A 19985-nucleotide genomic window follows, 5' to 3' on the forward strand; every position below is an offset into this window, starting at 1 on the left:
TGCACTGTTATCTTGTGACATTAAGCAGCTATTGATTGTTCTCAATACAGCTGAGGCTTGTTGTAAGCAATCAATTCTCAGCCTCTGTGATCCTGCCTTTCTAAAGAAGACTTCCAACCTAAGACCAGACTAATCAATAACATTTCTGTCCTACTTCTCCACAGTTCAATTATTTGTTCTTGTTTGTTGCTGCATGAGTACAAGTTGGCTGATTTAAACATAGCTACTTAAAGCTATTATTTAATATGAGGAAGCTGCAGTGGATGACTGTAATCGATGTTAATGTTTTCCAGCTGAGGCTGTAACTTTAAAGAATTGCAATCTACCGGTACTGAGGTGTTTCCAGAGCTTCTAGTTAAAATGTAACTTAATGTTTTTCAGCATTATTGATAATGGTTTTACCATTCCCCTTTCCACATTTGTCTATTTTCAAACATAGCATAACTTTTAATGTGATCATTTTAAGTTCTCAATTAATCGGGGCACAACAGCTTAAAATCAGAATTAGAAAAAAATGAAGAAAAACAGGCTTGAAGAAACCCAGAGGAGCACTCAAAAGTCTCATGCGTGCACATCTTAATTAATAAAGGGGGCACAGCTGTTGCCTCAGCTCCACAGTGTGATTGCCTACAGGCTTCATGCTTCAGGCTACATATTAAAACATGAGTCTGCATGACAACAGCTTGAAGAAATATTTTCTTATTTCAATGATGTGCATGCTAGATGAGTGACTGGAGTGATTCATGTTGTTTTTGGTTTCCTATGATTTACAAAAATGGTTCTCTGATGCAAATGTGGCTGAACAGTGATGCAAAAGCTAAAAAGTCCAGTGCAATTTCTGCATATATTAGTCTTAAATGAGTTAGGCATTTTGTTGTTAATGCACTGAATGTTGTATGAACCTTGTATAACAACTGAGAGACCAGTAAATACCTGAATATCTGTATAGTTAGTTTTAAAAAATTACTTGTGAGTTAAGTTGTGTAGCTAAGTTACAGCCTCCTGGAAAATTGCCATCATTCTGGCTATTACTGTATAACACAAATGTTATAAATCTTTACTTCATTCTATTACATAATTTACTGATGGATTAAAAACAACACTGACCTTACATGCAAGTAAGTATCATGGATTAGGTTAGCTGATGAAGTTATTTGCCAAGTCATCCACTTAACGTTTCCACTCAGATTCTGTGAGCAGTAACGTTAGCAAGCAAGATGTGGTTAGCCATCTAGCCATAGCATCTAACATAAGTAATTGGATGACTTAGCTGACCACTTTAAGACAACAGTTTGCTGTGTGACATAGCTAGCAATTCATCTGTGTTAGCAGAAATACTAGTGTTAACTAATATTAACTGCCTTTCTCATTAAGAGGAAAGACAACTTAGCATTACATTTAATGGTAAACATCCTCCATGATCTAATATCATGTTCATGATACTGTACTTTTCCCAGATGGTCAAATCCTTATTTGGCCAGGTAGCTAATTTTATCTTATCTCAAACGTGGGTATTTCCTTGTCTCAAGGGGCCACATGAGAAACTGGTACTGTTGTTCACTGTTGTGAATAAGCTTATAAAGAGATAGCATTATTACTGAGTTTAACTGAGTTCAGCTTATTGGTGTGGCCCTTCACAACAGTCCCAGTTTCTCATGTGGCCACTTGGGTAAAGTAATTGCCCACCCTTTGCTTATCAGCTAATCCAAACAGATTCCTTGATAGCTTGATTTAGTAGCTATCTAGCTAAACTTAGCTTACTTTCTTACTACTGTTACTAGCAAATTTCTACTTGAAGCAACACCAGTATTTATTTTTTAATTTATATTCTGAGTTTGTCTTTGCTGTGCTGGAAGTTGGTGCTTTGATGATTTTACTGATTAGTGTACTACATTTATAAGCTAATATTAGCTAATGCTGCTTACCAAAGCATTACATCCTTTGAATATTTGTGGAAAAGGGCTCATTTTTCAAGTTACTTTATATTTTCAACAAAAAGTGCTTAATACATTTAAGAATTAACCTTACACCCGTTTAAATAATGCATACAACAGAACCATTTTTATTTAAGATTTCAAATATTTTGTTAATTAAATATCCCCAGCAGCGTGCATTTGTATTTCATGTCACATGCCATTGTGTGCATTTCATATTCACCATGTGACCAGTGCATGCTAACAGTCAGAGCCATCAAACAATATCTGTAAAATGAAAGCAGTGGTTCAAGTGGACCCGATTTGGCTGAGTCATTTTCTGCTGGAGAGCAAAGAAACCATTACCCTGCCTCACACTTATATAATTAGATTGGACTGCTTTTTGACTTGGCTTTTAAGGCTTTTGAAAGTTAGACCGTGAAAGAGAGGAAGGAAAAGACTAACCATGTGTTGCAAATGACCAGAACACAAGGATCGAGCTGCTTAAAACAGGCAAACAGTCAAGATATGTGGTAGGAATAACAAGGAGGCACGAGAGAATCAGTTATGATACTACAGAGAAGATCCATTATTATTGATTGATAAAGCTGCCCTCACTGTAACAGCTCCTGGAGACACAAAGTCAGCTAGAGTACCAGATAAATGATTAACAATAGGCCTGTTAGTATCTATATTCATGTACCGTACATATTTATTTTAAAGGTTACTTTAATGCCACTTCAACCATGGTCACCCCTCTGTCTCATTCCTGATGTTCTCCCTTTTATTCCCTCCACCCTGAACCACTTCAGCTGTTCTCCTTGTGCCGCAGGCTCCGGCTGCAAGATGCGAACGTTGGACAGTGGAATCGGGACCATCCCCCTTCCTGAATCCTGTTCCTTCTTCTCCTCCATCCTGCACCTCCTCCCCAAATCCTCATCAACCCCAGAGCAATCCCTCAGTCCTCCCAGTGTCCTTGGCTCCTCCAGCGAGGACGCATCTCCTTCCCCGTTACCCCGGTGGAGAATTCCCTCCAGCTATAAGGACGGCAGCCATGCAGGGGTGCCAAACTCTCTGTCCGATTCCTCCATGACCCATATCCAGTCAGTGCCTTTCCCCACTGTGGCCTTCCTCCAGCCCATCCAAACCCCGTCTGAACCCATTATGACCTCTGCCAGTGTGTGTGAAGCCCAGAGCAGGCTACCCAGAGCACCACAAGGTACGGTAAAATGACCAAAGGTACAGCTTTGAACTTTGGACTGCAGGAATAAAGCTTATAGTAATGATGGAAACTTTTATGCTCTCTTACTTAATCTTTCTTACTTGTAGCGTTGCTGGTATAATGTTCCGAGTTTGATCTATGTAACAAACACTTATCTTATACTTGATGTAACATCCACCAGATCACCAGCAATCCATTTAGAGTGGGTTTTGGCTAACATTTGGCTTTTTCTGTGGAAATTCCACCTGTTTGGAAGTGCCCAAATCCAAATGGAAAATCTTTTATCTGGAAAACTGCAAATTCCAAAATTTATGAGAGTAAAATATTGTCTAGTAATTTCTCTGTTTAGCATGTGGCTAAAATAAAACCCAACCATCACCCCAGACAGGTCACTGGTGACACAGTGAATGTAAAGAGGTTAACTCCTCTAAGGTATACGTCATCATTAGTTATGACGCAAACCCCTTTAGATGTGTCTATGTTGGAAGTGATTCACTCATGTCTCATCGCTTGGAAACTGTCAGTTGGTCACGATCAGATATTCAAGGCCACAGTTGCCTAGGTAACAATCTATCGTATTTACTACCAGGTCATATGTAAGCAGTATCCTGAGATATCATTGGTAGCCATTCAGTTTCTCAACTAGAAGGTGTGAAAACTTTACCTTAGGTCCCGCCCACTTCGTGTCACCAGATTTTTTAACATCACCAAACATCATCAACTTTCTTTGGTCTGATCACCATGTTGATCTCTTTCACTCTGCGGATGCAGCGTAATCATAAGTCTCTGTTTTATAACAGAGTAAAAAGGAATTTTTTTGAAAGACATGAAAAAAGTTTGATGGATGTTACAGTTTTTTTTTTTTTTACTCCTGACATTTTTTAAATGATAAAAATGACATATTATGATAGAATACGTTTAGGGTTAGGGTTTGAGTCTTCACCAATGACGACTCAGACCTCAGAGGGTTAACCCTGTGTCTTGGCAACAAATACAATGGCTTTCTTTTTTTTATTTAAAAGTTTCTGATATGTCTCAGTTGTGGTTTGTTTGTTTTTCTGTGTCCTGATGGTCAAGACTTTTTGGACACAAATCTACTGTCTTGATATCTTATGGTTAGTGGTTGAGACTTCTTATCTGTGAGGACATGGATCTAAAAGGGATGCATTTCCATCGTGTTAGCACACAAGCGGATTGGGATATAGGAAATTTAGAGGACAGGTGAGGACCTTGGACTATTTGTGGGTATCCTCAACCTGTTCCTCAGCAGTATTTTTGTTGTCATTTGGCAAATCATCATCCTTAAATCAATTCCTGTCACCAGGGAGTGCCCCTTGTTTTTTTAAGGTTCCTGCACCAGATCAAAGATTTCTAAGACATTAGTAAATAAAACCAAATGCTATGAAATTAAGGCAGAATAACAACAAAATAATTTGGTAAAAATTAGGTACTTATTCAATTGTCCAAAATGAAATAAAAATTCATTTTAATGGGTGGTACAATATAATCCAGGTGAATCCCAGGACCTAAGACTTTCCAGTAGAACACTTCTTCATATCAGTGTTATTCACTTCACCTGTCAGTGGCTTTAATGTTGGTCTAAGTAGGCACTGTGATTTAAAAAGATGATCTTGCTTTTTAAAGCCTCTTAAAGAACAGGCTTTATTCTTGACATTTACTGCTCATTTCCTTTACAAAAGACATATCCAGAGAAAATCTTGCTGAAGGGAATTCATTATTCATGTATCTATTGAGCACTTAGCACATAAGGAAATTTCCTGAAGATCCACTCACATTTATCCACATGTTCTCTGCGTTATTCAAGGTTACCGGGGAAATTGAAGATTCAAAGTTCAATATTTACCTTTATATAAAAGATTGCTGGAAGCGATCACGGTGTCGTTACAACAAGCGGAGCCTTTATCATGGTACTGAGAGCATATTGCACACATGGCCTGCTCAGTATGCTAATGACACGGCATGTAGAAAAAGGAAAAACAAAGAAGCAGGTTTACATTTTGAGGCGGTAACTTTTAATCAAACGAGAGCTTAAATGAGAACTTTTGATGGCTGACTTTATAAATTAACAAGTTACTTATATAAGCTAATATTAATTACAGCTCATTCATCATTTTGAAGTGCTATCTTTGGCAGGGTTATTAAGATTTTCAGCTGAAATTAAAAGCACTTTTTTTCCCTTTTCTTTCCATGGTGAACTCTACCATTCCCTTACTGGTTTAGCCAGTTTTTCAACCAGTCAGCACTTTACCTAACACCACACGCTGTTGGCATTTTTGCATAGCCAAAGACCTACATAAGCAGACACCAAAGGGATACCATAAATACCACATCACACTATAGTTCACAACTCATTTGTTCCTTTTTTATTTTCCTTGTTTCCCCCCAATCCCCTTTTACTTTTGTTTTTACTTGCTGATTACGTTTAGATGCTCAAAAATCTTTTTTTTATAGTTTATAAATCAAATATGATTTGAGTTAAATACATTTATTCCTAACAGTAACCCCTTTATGGTGAGAAATTGGTTGTAGCGGAGAAACCAATCAGGGAGAGAGGCTGATGCAAAATTAACACAGGAAACAAAAGAAACAAACGTTTTAATTAAAAACAGGAAGTAATCAAAGGAGATTGATAGGGACATGAATAATAACAAGTACCCAAGGAAACTTACTGATAATGGAGGCTAGAAGACCTACACTAAACATCAAGATAAAGTCAGGGAAACACAGGAGGACAAAGACAGAAAGATGTGACAGAGGGATGAACAGAAGGGAAAACACTGAGGGAATCTTAATAGAAACAAAGACAAAAGACCAGGAACCAAAACATAGGATGCAAAACTGAAACTAATCATTAGAACAACCACTGGAAATAAAGCTTGTGATCTACTAGATTGTTGAAATCAATGCAGGAAACCAGAAATCTGCCAAACACAGAAGTCAAACCTTTAAAACAGTTGTAGTAAGAATAAAAATATTTACCTGGAATTCCAAACCACAAAATAACAAAAATCCAAGGACTGTGACAGGTCCTCTTTCATAGGGTCCATATTTAAACGTTGGAGGACTTAAAGTAAGTCCCAGATTTGTCACCAGGACAAACCTCCTTATCAGGGAGCAATGGGTTTTGGACTTTGTCTCTTTATTATTCAGACACCAAGTCAGTATTTGATGCCCTGAGACTGAGGATATGTTAAACCTGCATTCTTGATAAGCAAACAGTTGAGAACCTCCTTTTCCTCATATTTCTTAAGAAAAACTGTTTAATTTTAATACAAAGAGCTTATGAATTGGATCAAAATGAAGGACCATCTTTTAAGATAGACAAATTTTAGATATGCTGACTATGAGAGAAAAATTAAAAGCAGGTGAAGGATGAGGGAGAAACAATAACTTTTTTAAAGGACTCATAGTTTAATTAGTTTGTATAGATAAAAAATGCCTCAGATCGCTTAACATATGGACCATTTAGCTTGGTTAGACATTGTCCAGAGGAGCAAATAAGTGAACAGTTAATGTCTCTGACTGTTTTTAGGTGAAATGCATATTTAAATGTTTGTCTACACAGGACATCCCACAGCCAGAACAGTTTTATTTAAGCATCCTAAACTGTCACTCCCTATCTGAAAAACATGTCTTCATTTGCATTATTTTTCACATGTGAGGTGGCTGTTTGAGCCAAACATTTACCGTCTTTCTGGATGTCAGCTGCAGCTCCTTTAGCGTTTCTTAGATCTGCTGCCACTTTGAATTCAGGATGATAATCGTGCTCTCTTTGAAGACGTCAGCCTGTCAGCGTCAAGCAGTTCTTCTAACTCCACATTTGAGTCTTGTTCTTGACATGAGTGAGAACATTGAGAAAACAATGTCTAAAATTAGTTTTATTTCATCCTTTCAGGTGGATTGGAACCAAAGAAGTTGACCTATATTAAATCGAAAACACGAGCCACTCCGAGCCAACAGAAAGAACAGACGAGACTTCAGCTGGCCAACTGTAAGACACCACATTTATTTAAGAGATAGTGTATAGTGAGGTCCATATATTTTGAACACTGGCAACTTTTATTTTAGTTATCCACAATAACAATCCAGTTATAGCTATGTGGTGTGATATGCCCTTAAAGTGCAGACTTGTATTTGAACAAATATGATTCTGGACTAAGTGTAATTGGGAGAGTGTGATCCAAACGACTGAAATATTTAACCGCAATATATAAATAATTTATAATATGACCTTTCTAATTAGTGATGGGATTTCCGGCTCTTTTTAGAGAACCGGCTCTTTCGGTTCGGCTCACTAAAAAGAGCCGGCTCTTTCGGCTCCGAACCGGCTCTTCAGGTTGTTTTGTTGCTTTAATTAATTTATTATTAACAATAATATAAAATTATGCACAAAAGGAATTACTAACGTAAAAACAAGTGGTTTTATTTATATATGTTTATATATAAATATATGCGGTGGCCCCTAGAGACAAAACACGTACAAACTCCAAAACACATTTCTAGCATGAACTGAACTTCCAAAGCAGAGCTACTAGATCACTTAAATTACACAATTGAAAGCATGTGTGTATTGTTTGTGTATTTATACACAGGCACTCATATATATATTCAAATAATTTTAAAAAAAAGTTCATTTACCTGTTATTACCACACACCAAATCCGGTCATTGGTACTTGCTGGCTTGTGTAGCCACAAGATAACAAAGGCTCAACACTGCGCCCAGCATCCTGGAGCACTTCTGTTGTTCTTTTGTACGTGTTTTGAGTTTTTATGTGCTTCTGAGTTTTTATATGCTTCTGAGTTTTTACGTGCTTCGGAGTTTGTACGTGTTTTTACGTGTTTTGGAGTTTTTACGTGTTTTGGAGTTTGTACGTGTTTTTACGTGTTTTGGAGTTTGTACATGCTTCAGAGTTCGTACGTGATTTGAAGTTTGTATGTGCTTTGTCTCTAGGGGCCACCGTAAATATACTTTTATTTATTCACTCCACATAAAATGTAATAAATAAATCATCTAATACAAAAATCAACTATTCACATTTCAAGTTTTAACTATTTACATTTTCAGCTTTTTCCTTTCACAAATTTAAAGTGAAAAGAACACAAAACACTGCAAACCACAACACAATTAAATATAAATTATAATATGAAAACTAAAAGAACATGCATATTCTCTGTCATATGGACCTGCATGAATAAACTTTCTCAATCCTTTATCATCTGCAACCGAAAATAGTTGTGGATGATTACTATACCTTTCTAATGTTGTTGTCCCTGCCTCTCTTTCTCTCTCTCTGGCTCTGTTCCTGTGCTACTGAGTGTAACTACCGCCCCTCCCCCCTCTGCCCAGCGTAAAGCACAAGGCTCGCGTGCAGAGTGAAGCGGAAAAAAAGTGCGAGAGAGAGGCTGAGAGAAAGAAAAAAAAAAAAAAACCACGTGACGGCTCGCGATAAGGAGCCGGCTCGCGTCGTTCACGTCAAAGAGCCGGCTCTAAGAGCCATTTCGTTCGCGAACGACCCATCACTATTTCTAATGTCGAGGCTGGTAAACCTAACTCCTGGAGAATTTTCTTCACTCAGCTAAATGTTGCGAAAAGAGTTTTTCTTTAGAAAAAGAGAGAAATCTTTGTTGTATGATTCACGGAAACAATGCTTCCCAACACACTTGGAATAATCTCTGGACCTTTTACTAGTTTAGTTTATGAAGAAATATGAAAGAAATCTCTAATGCTGGTCCATTAAACAACATTTAACTCATTCACTGCCAGCCATTTTCAAATCAGGTAACTCCCCACTGCCAGGGTTTTTGAGCATTTTTACTCATTTTTGAAGAGCCACAGAAAACTGTGTGTTATGATCATATAAACGCTGAACCTACCAAAATGAAGAACAGACTCTCTTCTTTCATCCAAAAAAAAAGCTTGTTTCTACCATTTTCCATTCTTTAGTAATCAGCTGTAGAAGAGAGGTGGGTTCCACCAAAAATGCCTGTTTTGACCAAAAAAAGGGAGAAAACGAGCTTTTTGTGAAAAATACATTTCAAGCAGAAAAGTGCCTTTGACACTAATATTTCTTGCTTTGTGACGAGGTTGTATTCTAGCCCCTCCCATTGAAAAACGTAATTGACGTCTATAGACGTCAATGGCAGTGAATGAGTTAAGTTAACTGAACAGGCATATTTGGACAACTTGCATGAAAATATGTGACTGTGTCAAGCTTTGCTGCGTGGTGGGCAGGATGTAGGACCCAAATGCAGGAAGTAATGGGAAGTAAACTCAAAGAGGCAGCTTTATTTTGACTGTAAACTGTAAACTAGAAACTGGGACCAAAAACTCCAACTGTAAACTAGGAAACGGCTAAGAACACAGAGGGAAAAACACAGCATAGTGAGGATGCAATGCAACAAAGGGCAAAGGAAAACACAGGGCTTAAATGCACAGGCAAGACGACGAGAGGACCAGAAATCGCGAGACAAAGAAAGTGACATTAGGCAAGGACTATCAAAATAAAACAGGAAGCATGACATCACATAGACGCAGACTTGACATGGAAACAGACAGTCTCTGGAACAGAGGGAATACTAAAGCACTAGACTTGGGACACAGGGAAAACATGGGAACAGAGACTAACCACAGGCTGAGATAAACACTAAGGGAGAGAGGACTACGATCCCTGAAAACTAAAGAAACCCAAAAACATGAACCTCAGTAATCAAAGAATATAATTCCATAAGTTGAAACACAAATACCGTGACAGACAGTATGTGCAGTTTAGACAGTCTGCACTTAAAGCTCATGGCTGAAAGTCATATAACTGAAGCTTTAATATGTTTTTGCACACAGCTAGAATAACACATTTAAGTCAGTATCTAAAAATATATGAATTTTTAACTGTATGCATATTTTACATGATACACAGTTTATTTTTATTTTCAGATTACCACCACCGAAATCCAGTGAACCAAATAATTCATCTGTAAAACATGCACTGAACCATTAAAACACATGGCTTTTATGTGTAATGAACTTTGATCTGTAGCCTTGGAAAATGCAAAATTATGAACCCTCCAACTGCCGGGGTCACAAGGACTTTTAAGGACTAAAAACAGTGTCAGAGTTTGTTCTAAGTACTGAAAATTACATACTATTAAGTTGATTTTAACCCACTGAAAAGGTTTACTGGCAAGTTTCATTAAAGTTTCATACTTTTTCAGTTTTTATCTACCAAAATAAATGTGAACTCTTCTTTCGGGAGACTCGTCAGACTCGTTCAAATGCTGCCTTTAAAACCTGTCACTGGAGCTGGCAGTTATAAAGACAGACCAAGATTCAGTAATTTCACTTTTTCACACTGCACAAAAAAAAGACTAATAACTTTTTCTTTCAAACTACACTTTGCTTTCAAGCCCATTTTCATCCCCACTGAGCAGAAAGCACGCTTAATGGTAGCAACTGAACACATGACTAACACAAGTTTGCCAAACATCATTTGCATCTTTCTACACTACATTAACGCTGGCATTTACAACGGTTGTGTGTGTAGTAGTAGGTCGTGAGATGTGCCTGTGGGTTAAAAAATAGCCACAGGTTATGAGCAATCACAGCAAGATGCACATAAAGATTCATGAATACCTTTTTATTTATAGAAACACACTCATCGAAGTGTTTCACACTCCTCAGCAGCCCATTTCCAATATCTTTATGCAGCGATTACAGAGAAAAGGTTGAAAAATAACAGGAAAAACCAAAACAAGTCCAGAACAGTTTCTCAGTCCTCTTTAGTAATTATTCTGCAAGTATCTGGAAGTCTGCTGGAGGGATTAAGACCATTCTTTTAAAAGATGTTTCCTCATGTGTTGCCAGTAAAATTCCTCATTAGTGTTTGGCTGTGTTAGGATCTAGTGACTATGAAGGCCATAAATGCTATTCACATCTTTTTCATCCTCATCAAATCATTCAACAAGCCCGTGTGCCATTTTGATGGGGGATCTGATGACCAGGTGCACCACTTTATGTAAGGCCCCATAGTGTGTTAGGCCCTTGTCGCCTTCGTCACACAAACTGAGACAATGACCCACATTGTGGTGTTGGTTCAAAAATTCATAAGTTAACACTGCAGGAGTGTCACTTTTATCCAGTGACTGTGAGAAAAGCAGTGAAGGCTTTCATGATATGTCAATAATTCCAAAGAAAGCAGGTGGAAGTAAAATAACTTGTTTGGAAAGCCAACAAAAAAGTTGAAATTTAGCTGAGTTATGGCAGAAAAGGCACATGTCCTCCAGCTGTTATCATGATAGCAGACAAAAAATAGCTTTGCTATCATGTCACAGGTATTGCTGGGCAATGAAACAGTCCAGTTCAGTAGATTTATTTGGCACATGTGGCTGCCTTAACAAGTGGACCTGAACTATGATGGCATCACATTGTAAGGGTCAGGGATTCAGGTTTTTCCTATTGATTTTTCACCCACCTTTATATTCCTTGAATCAGACTAGTTATCAGTTTTGTTTCAGACTATGTGTGGAACACGTCAGGAACACTCATCAACATGCAGTGACGGATGTTGCTGTTTTATCTTTGCCCAATGGGATCAGATCACAGTTGTCCTATTTCAATTTAAACCACATTTTATCCCAGATACATCTTATGTTACCATAATTTAAGGTGCTTAGGAATCAGTGACAAGACCTGCTGACATTTTTTTTTTGTGTGAAATTAATTCTCTGTATGCAGCTGCAGTTGAGGAACATAAAGTGGAACCTTAAGGCAATGTTCACTCCTCAGCCACTTTATAACCAGCAAGCAAAGTCAATGCAAAAGATCTACCATGTACTTTTATGCCCTTTACCGTATACAAAATAAACCAAACCCCACTCTTTATAGAAAAAAGCACACTGAGCTACACAAGCAAACACAAATTATAGCCTGTCCACAAATATATGAAATTGTGGCTCAGAATTAAAATAGCAAGTACAAAGCTTCAGTTTAGTTGCAGATGAAGTTGCTGTGCTGGTGGACATGGCTCAGCCCAGCTCTCAAAAAACTGCTTATAAAAAGTCACAACCTCAACTTGTATAAAACCGTGAATATCCATAAAAGTTGCTTTATGTACCTGAGAGTGTGAGATCACTTAAAATCACAGGAAAGACACTGATAAAGAGGTAGTGTCTGCGAAAAAAGCTGAAATTACAGTGGATCTCTGTGGGGCAGTTTAATGGCAGTCCTCTTACTCCAACGAGTCTGCTGGCTTTGAGGAAGAATTTTCATACTTTTTAGAGATAAAAGGATCCTTGTTAAGTAAAAAGTGTGAGCTCAGCAGGAGGCTAGAAATACAAATTTTCAAAGGACTGTTTCTGCTTTTCACAGTCCACACTGTGGGCTCCAGAAATACTATGCAAAAAAAAATAGTGTTTAAAATTGTTTAACTTTTTTATCCTTTCATTAATAATAAATAGATCAATAAATAATAAAAAATATATTAAAGCGCATGACAGTAAACCGTTAAGTCATTTTCCCTGCTGTAAATTCGTACTTTTGTTTACATTTTTTTGCGTATCTTTCTTTTTTTGCAGGTATTGCTTATATATTTGTAAACTTATTTATTTCTCTACCCTCTTTTTATAGTTTTACATTTTAATGCATTTCTGTATCAATGTGCAAAAGAAGAGGCTCTTATTGAGTCAATTTATTGGTTGATCAATAAAGTTTTATTAATAACTTTTTTTTATTTCTCCATTCAAATGTAAATTCAAATGCCAAATGTGTAACAATAAATGCAGATATTTATTGATGCTATTATTTTGGTAACAGTTTATCATTTTTTACAATTATTTATTTATTAGTTTCTGATTTTGGCAGACCCTGCTCTCTATAAATTTTCCCCAAAGAAAGCCTGTGAGCTGATTAATCATCTTTAAAGGCATTTCTTAAATATTCCATTATATTATTATTATTAATCACAGTTTGGGCTTCTCCTTTAAACTAGTCTCATTTTGGATATTGTTTGTGTGGTTCAGAGATCCACTATCTCACTCTGCTCCACACCTTCTCTTTTTAGAGTTTCTGAAGCTGGATGAGTCAACTTGAAGAGAGAAATCATGCGACTGGGTGGACTTATCGCCGAGCCACACATGGAGGACCTCCAAATCCCACAGTTTGGATTCTGTGTCCGGATGAAATGCTCAGAAGTGGGACAAAAAGCCAGCTTGGCATTGTTAGGCTTCCACCTCTGCTCAGTGTAGCGTTAAGATACCGAGAAGCCTTTCAGGTGTAGCAATGAACTGTCTGGCAGCCATTTTGGAGGTCTGCATCTTGTTTGGCATCAGCTGTGAGCAGCTGATTGTATTTATCTGCAACAGACTTTTCTTCACAGAAAAACAGGTTTTTTTCTTGAAAAAAAAGTTTAAAATGTACATTTAGCATGTTTAGCATAAAAGCTACTGTAGCATTAAAAAAGAGCTACCTATAATCTCAAAATATTCTAATTGTGGGTGTGATCACGGACTATAAAAACACAATGGACATAGCTATGATTAGTCACCCACTGGTTACCAAAATCCTGTATTTGAAACTTCAAGTGCAGCAAATTCATTGTCACCATCTTAACATTCTCAAATCTTAAAAACCTATCATACATTTGAAAAATAAAAATAATTTAAAATAGACGGAACCCATAAACTCATCAGAAAAGCACCTACTAAAGTCATAAATCAATGGAGAGGAGTTAACATGAGTCAGAACTAAATTAAAGGAGTTCTTCCCACTGTCTTTCATACACGCGAGTCTGAGGAGTCTCCCCCTGCTGGCTACGAGAAAGAATGCAGGTTTAACGTACTTCCACATTGGTTTCATGTTTCCAAGCTGAAAGTTACATTGATAAAGTAGAGCTCATGTTAGTAACAAGCAGCTGTTTTTCACATATTAAAGCTTACCTGTTAAGCTTATTTAAAGTGGTCATGAAACGCTGCACATAATAAAGGCAAATTTAGACATGGAGCCCTGCTCTCAAAAACTGACACAGATGTAAAACTGTCTGTGAAGCTTGATTTAAGAATTAAGTGCTTGGAGTTAAAGTTTTAAAAACATGTTTATGCCATCTTCTGTTAGTACGGAACATTATGTCACCAGCTTGGCTAGTTGCTGCTAACAGCGACCCTGATAAGGACAAGCGGAAGAAAATAGATCAGAATCAGAATCAGAAAGGGGTTTATTGCCAAATGTTGAGCAGGTTTACAACATTAGGAAATTGCTGCGGTGCTTCAGTGCAAACATGACAGTATAAACAGATGGATATACTGTCTGCTTTCACTCTCTATTTCTTAAGCAATAAGTGGTTATTTTTTGTTTGACTGTCTGCATTAACACAGGAAAATCCACCTGTTAGCTGTAATTTTTGGGTTTGTAAAGCACTTTTTTGAGACCAGCAGACCAGACCGCTTGGTACACTCAGTCAGACATGGAAAAATCAGAGTTTCTGACTCCAGCTTGTTGGTCCAGTGAACCACCTGACTCAAACAGGCACTCCTCCACACTGTCCTAATTTCTAAAGTGCTTTACAAACCTGAACATTACAGCTAACGGGTAGGTTTTTCTGTGTCAGTGCAGCTTGCCAATCAGCTACGTAAGAAATAGAAAGTGAAAGTGGACAGTATATACTTGGTTTTAACATAAAGCTCATTGTTGCACCCATGGGTAGCACAAAAGTGACCCCCTTAGATTGATTTTTATTGTTCGTGTCCTTATTTTTTCCACATTTATTGGTTCTGTACTGGTTAGCTAACATAAACTAATGTAAGTCTGTTGACCACAACCAACCAACCAAGTGACATAATGTTCCCAGTGGCACTAAACACGTTTTTAAAACTTTTACTTTAAGCTTTTATTTCTTAAATTCAGCTTCACAGGCAGTTTTACATCTATATCAGTTTTTGAGAGCAGGGCTGGTGGTATAAATTAGCCTTTATACATGTAGTGTTTCATGTCCACTTTAAAACGGACCTGACAAAACCATTTCCGTTATTTTAGTCTACATACAGCATTCATTCACAACAGCGATCTACCAATTTTGATAATTTTTGAAGTCTAACTGCATGTAGCATCAATGCAGCCCACAGAGACTGTGATTAGCATTTTCCATACTGTTGTTTCCTCCTATGCATTTCCAGTTTCTGTTTCTTCTGTTCCCATTTTTAAAATTGACCGGATGAGAAATTTGGAGAGAAACGCCGCTCATAGACTATGCCATAGGCTCTACATGGATTCAAAGCAGATGTGCAACAAATCTGTCTGTACTGTTAAATTCAGTTTTTCTCCACAACATTTCTGGATTTGGACGCTGTAGCTCGAGGGAGCCATGCTAACCGTCACTGTTGAGCTTCAGCAAAACTTAGAGGATTGAATACCGGGTGAGTCATGTAGGCTGTGACAAACAAACATAAGCGTTTCACCTGCAGACCTCCATAATGGCACTGGCTGTCTCTCCTTAAAGGTCATGTAGCCACATTTATTTACATTTCCCACCCATGTGTGAACATTTTATTAAAGGTTTAAGATTTAAGTCTGCTCCTGACAAAATGACGATCTAAGCTAGGATACATACGTAATATATTTTCCCATGGGCCCACCAAAACTCGAGATTACAGTGTTATCCTATGTACAGCACTACCTACTGATTGCCATTTACCTGACTGAGTAATGTGATTCTCTAAAGTGTGCGCTAACTACTTTTTATTGTCACTGTGTTAATATCCACTTGCATGCACTCAGCCTCTATAATTTACTCTGATCCCAGTGATGCTTCATATGGCCTGTTTTATTACAAGAAGTTTTTTTAAAAAAAGCTTAAATATTATTTCACATACTCCGACACTGTTTTGTAGGTAAATGTTGCACGTTTCATTTTGAATTTAAACTCCTCACATGTGAGCTGCTTTTTGTGCGTTTCCACAGCTATGACATCAGGACAAAGCAGTGAGTTTTGCATGTAATCTTAGAGTGGTAACGCACTCAGTTGTCAGCATGCTAGCTCAGGGAAATTTATTGTCTCTGGTTGAAGCTGTGGATTAAACTTTAATACGTACAGCTTTCATTAAAGCATGTGAAGAGATCCAACAGGGGAGGATTCACATGTACACGTTTCTGTCACAGCAACAAAAGACCAGTTACGTCTTTTTTGCTGGACTGAACTCTTCCATTGCTTTGCTCATATTTAAGGTAAACTAAAGAACTTGTAAATATATTGAGAACTTCAGCTCTTTGGACATCCTGTTTTATGGGGCACTTGTAAAGTAGTCCAGAACAGGGGAAGCTCTATGAAGCTAATGGTGAAGGACATTTACATTTTTAGGCTCCAGCAGAACATCTTTATTTCTGGACTAATTCAAGAGACCCTCTCTAGTTTTTACAAGAAATATAGTAGAACAGCTTCTTAGCGTAAGCAAATCAAAGCCAAGAGTTCCACCACTGATTTTGGGAATGTAGAACGTTGCCACAGTTAAGATGCGCTTCAGCCGGAATCACGTACACGTGAATCCTCTCTTTCCTGGACTTAATATTTTCCGCGTCATAGTTTGCACGTTTTATCTCTTTAAGAAGTACACTGTGTCCTGTTCTTCTCTCTTTTGTGTTACAAATATGACTAGCTCACTGTTTGGTGTTATTTTTTTAATAAAGTGACTCAGATATCTGGCAGCAATTCAAGGGTTGCACTTTTCTAAAATTTTCAAGGCAAGCAAAAGTACAGAGACCCCCCCTTATTTTTACTAACTCGAGAGCATCCCTTGTGGAAATCAACAGTGTGACAGTTTTCAATTACACGGCAAGTTTTTTAGTCGAACTTTTCGCAACTTATCAAAAGCTAACAGTTCTACCACTTTCTTTTCAGAAAGTAGAAGAACTCTAAAGTCACATACACGTGAATCCTCTCTTTCCTGTCTTGATCTTTCCCGATTGCCACTTCTTTTCTGCACATTTATCTGTAAGATATCTGAGTCTCTGTCTTTAAGAAGTACACTGTGTCCTTTAATCTGCTGTTTTTGGTGTTCCGAATGCATCCCGGCACATTTGACGATTTTAACCCACCCGTCCCCCTGAACTTTTATCGTTATTTATCATGTGTAGATATTTGCCGAGATGCATCTTTTCACACCATCAGTAAGAAACTGATTGCATATACAGAACATGAATGCACCTGAATCTACATATCAGACTCATCAAGGTGATGATAGCCATATTCTTTTCACATGATGTATAGCTACAAAGCACCGCACATTATCATCAGTATTAACTGTATTTACCTCTTCTTTGTTGATGGTAATATTTGTAAAAATGCAGCAGTAGCAAAACATTTATATGTGTAATAAATATGTAGCGTGAGACGAGGATCAGGGAACAGATTGGCTGCACTGATACGGGTAGATGAAGCATGGCGTCTGTGTTTTTAAAACAGCTCGCATCACGAAGAGCGTCACTCTCACAAGGGTTGTATTTTTCTAGCATTTACTCCGATGTCCTGTATTTGTACCTTGCACTGATGAGTGTATTTTGCCATTTATTAGCACTTGTTGTCACTCACTATCACAGTAACTCTCCTCCTAAATGTCTTTATATTTTCAGAATCCAAATAATAACAGTGATGTTCTTGTGTCATCTTATCAGTACAAACTGAGAGTTGTTTATTACTGATATTCTTTGTTTATTGTCAGAGAAAAAATAAACGATTTCAGTACTGGGACGACATTAAGGACGTTGTTTGTGTGTTGTCATTGAATTGCTTTGGCTGGTAGAGAGGAATCTAGATAGATGGGCTACAAAATGAAGCCCAACCAGCTGATGGTGTTATACACAAGTCCAACATATCTAGGATGTCTTTGCATCAACTGGATTCCTAACATCAGCAATTGGAAGTCTGCATTTGGAAGTAATGGAGCAAATCAAATTTGAGTCATACTGACAGTATAATTATTAATTAAAAATGTCAACTGGTTAATTTTAAGCATTAACAGCTACTTGTTTAGGTCTTGGCATTTAAGGGTTATTGGGTTAGGTTTGGAGTAATTCTGGTTTGGGTTAAAATACATCGGTTTTCAAGCTCTTTTCTTGATGAGCATGTTGGTTCCTGCCCACTTTCCCTGGAAAAAATACATGCTTATTACATTAAATACATTTTCCACATTACTTACGAATTTGTCCTTTTACATGAAAAACTATTGTTTTTTTCATGACTATTTCACATTTTCTCATGAGACCCTGACAGACATGGGGAAGTCTACTGCCAGCTGAGGAATGAACTATGAGCTATTACGCTTATCAGTATTAGGCTACAGCTGTACAATTAGGACATTGGGGAGGCTGGCAGATTACAATGGTTAGTCCATTAAATTAAGATTTAGATTTGTGTAAGACTTTATTTCAGCTTTAGGCCTGGTGATGTGTAACGGTATGAATTATGTTGATTAATATTTTTTACTCTCTCAGAGCCCACAAGCTGGGGTTCAGTATTCAGGGTCATCATGTGATACGTGGTTAGGCAGACAATTTAAATGCATAAATACAAGGATAGAGAATTTGGATTTTTGGTAATTATTGGATGGGAAATTGCCATGTGAGATAAGATGTGGTGCTTTTTCAAACCAAGTTAGGGAAGTTAGCTTTTGCGGCTGATAGTTAATGAAACATAACTCGTATCATCAGTTACAATTTGTAAAAACTTGGCTTATAGATATGTAATGACATCTACTATTAACACATTCCGTATATGAAAATAGTGAGGCAGAGCAGTTTGTAAAAAATTAAAGTATCTTTAGCCATCACCCTGTGTTCAAAGGAAGGAAGGCCCATGCACCACGATATCTGGAGTGTAAATGGTCCATGACTGCTAATCACAGTTATAGTGAACTGTTAATAATATTTTTGTGTTATTTCAAGGTATTGTGATTGTTTTAGAAGGTAACAGTGCCATGGCCTGTAATTTATACAGTTGTGGTCAGAGGTTTATGTGCACTCATACAATCGTTGGCATGAATGTCATGATAGTTTTGGATATTTAATTATTTCTTTGAACTGTTCTCTTTCTAGAGAGGAAATAGAGTACAGCAAACATCTTTAATGACTTAAAAAAAGAGTCGGGTGTACAACCTTGAATTTATTTAGGGTTTTCTCTTAACCACACATGGTCAAAAGTATACATACAGGATACATACATATATCAGAAATATGAGCCTCTTTTCAAGCTTTCTCTTGATGGTCATACTGGCTCCTGCTCACTTTTATGGACAAACACGTTATTCATTTCCTATTTAAATTCATTACTCACTTATTCCTGTCCCAATTCATGTATGGACAATTCATGTCCATGTACATGAAAAATGATTGTTTTTTTCATGACTATTTCACATGGGTAAGTAATGCCAGCAGAAGAATTAACTCTCTAAGCTATTACGCTTATCAGTATTAGACTGCAGCTGTATAATTAGGACATGGGAGAAGCTGACAGATTACAATGGTTATCCCATTAAACTAAGAGACAGTGAGACAGTTTTATTCTTTCAGCTTCAGCCCTGTTGGCGTTTAACGGTCTCAATCATGTTTTAGTATTTATTCTTAACTTTTAAAATATTAGTGTGTGCACAAATTTGATGTGTGGTAAACAGAGATGGGCAGTAACGCGTTACTTTTTTCAAGTAATGAGTAAAGTAAGGGATTACTATTGCAAAAAAGGTAACTAGATTACTGTTACTTTCCCTAAGCACACTGCGTTACTAAAGCTGTGATTTTTTTGCGGGAGTGTCTCATGACAATGACGTAAGCGAGTGCAACGTTGGTGGCAACAGCTGT

The 19985-nt window shown here is 37.4% G+C and overlaps 1 protein-coding gene and 1 long non-coding RNA gene across 5 annotated transcripts in view; one reads left to right on the forward strand and one right to left on the reverse strand.

The window, feature by feature from the left end:
- Positions 1-8931, reverse strand: part of LOC146557152 (uncharacterized) — a 38880-nt gene extending 29949 nt beyond the window's left edge. The window contains exons 1-2 of the long non-coding RNA XR_014889022.1: positions 8410-8931; positions 6844-6988 (exon numbers count right to left, since the gene is read on the reverse strand). This is a non-coding gene — a long non-coding RNA (uncharacterized LOC146557152). The remainder of the gene's footprint in view (positions 1-6843; positions 6989-8409) is intronic.
- Positions 1-17892, forward strand: part of LOC146557151 (nck-associated protein 5-like) — a 106763-nt gene extending 88871 nt beyond the window's left edge. The window contains exons 12-14 of one of the 4 annotated variants that reach the window (XM_085250139.1): positions 2746-3132; positions 7052-7147; positions 13210-17892. In XM_085250139.1, the coding sequence (XP_085106265.1) occupies positions 2746-3132; positions 7052-7147; positions 13210-13211 (485 nt within the window). In that variant the 3' untranslated portion in view covers positions 13212-17892. Of the gene's footprint in view, positions 1-2745; positions 3133-7051; positions 7148-13209 lie in introns of those variants that run through there. The other 3 variants (XM_085250141.1, XM_085250142.1, XM_085250143.1) reach the window with 3 other exon arrangements.
- The last annotated feature ends 2093 nt before the right edge of the window (positions 17893-19985 follow it).

The sequence above is a fragment of the Mchenga conophoros genome, linkage group LG16 (assembly GCF_057382185.1).
Source record: "Mchenga conophoros isolate Kocher_MC1m ecotype Shallow Benthic linkage group LG16, M_conophoros_male_GT1.1, whole genome shotgun sequence".
NCBI classification, from domain to species: domain Eukaryota; kingdom Metazoa; phylum Chordata; class Actinopteri; order Cichliformes; family Cichlidae; genus Mchenga; species Mchenga conophoros.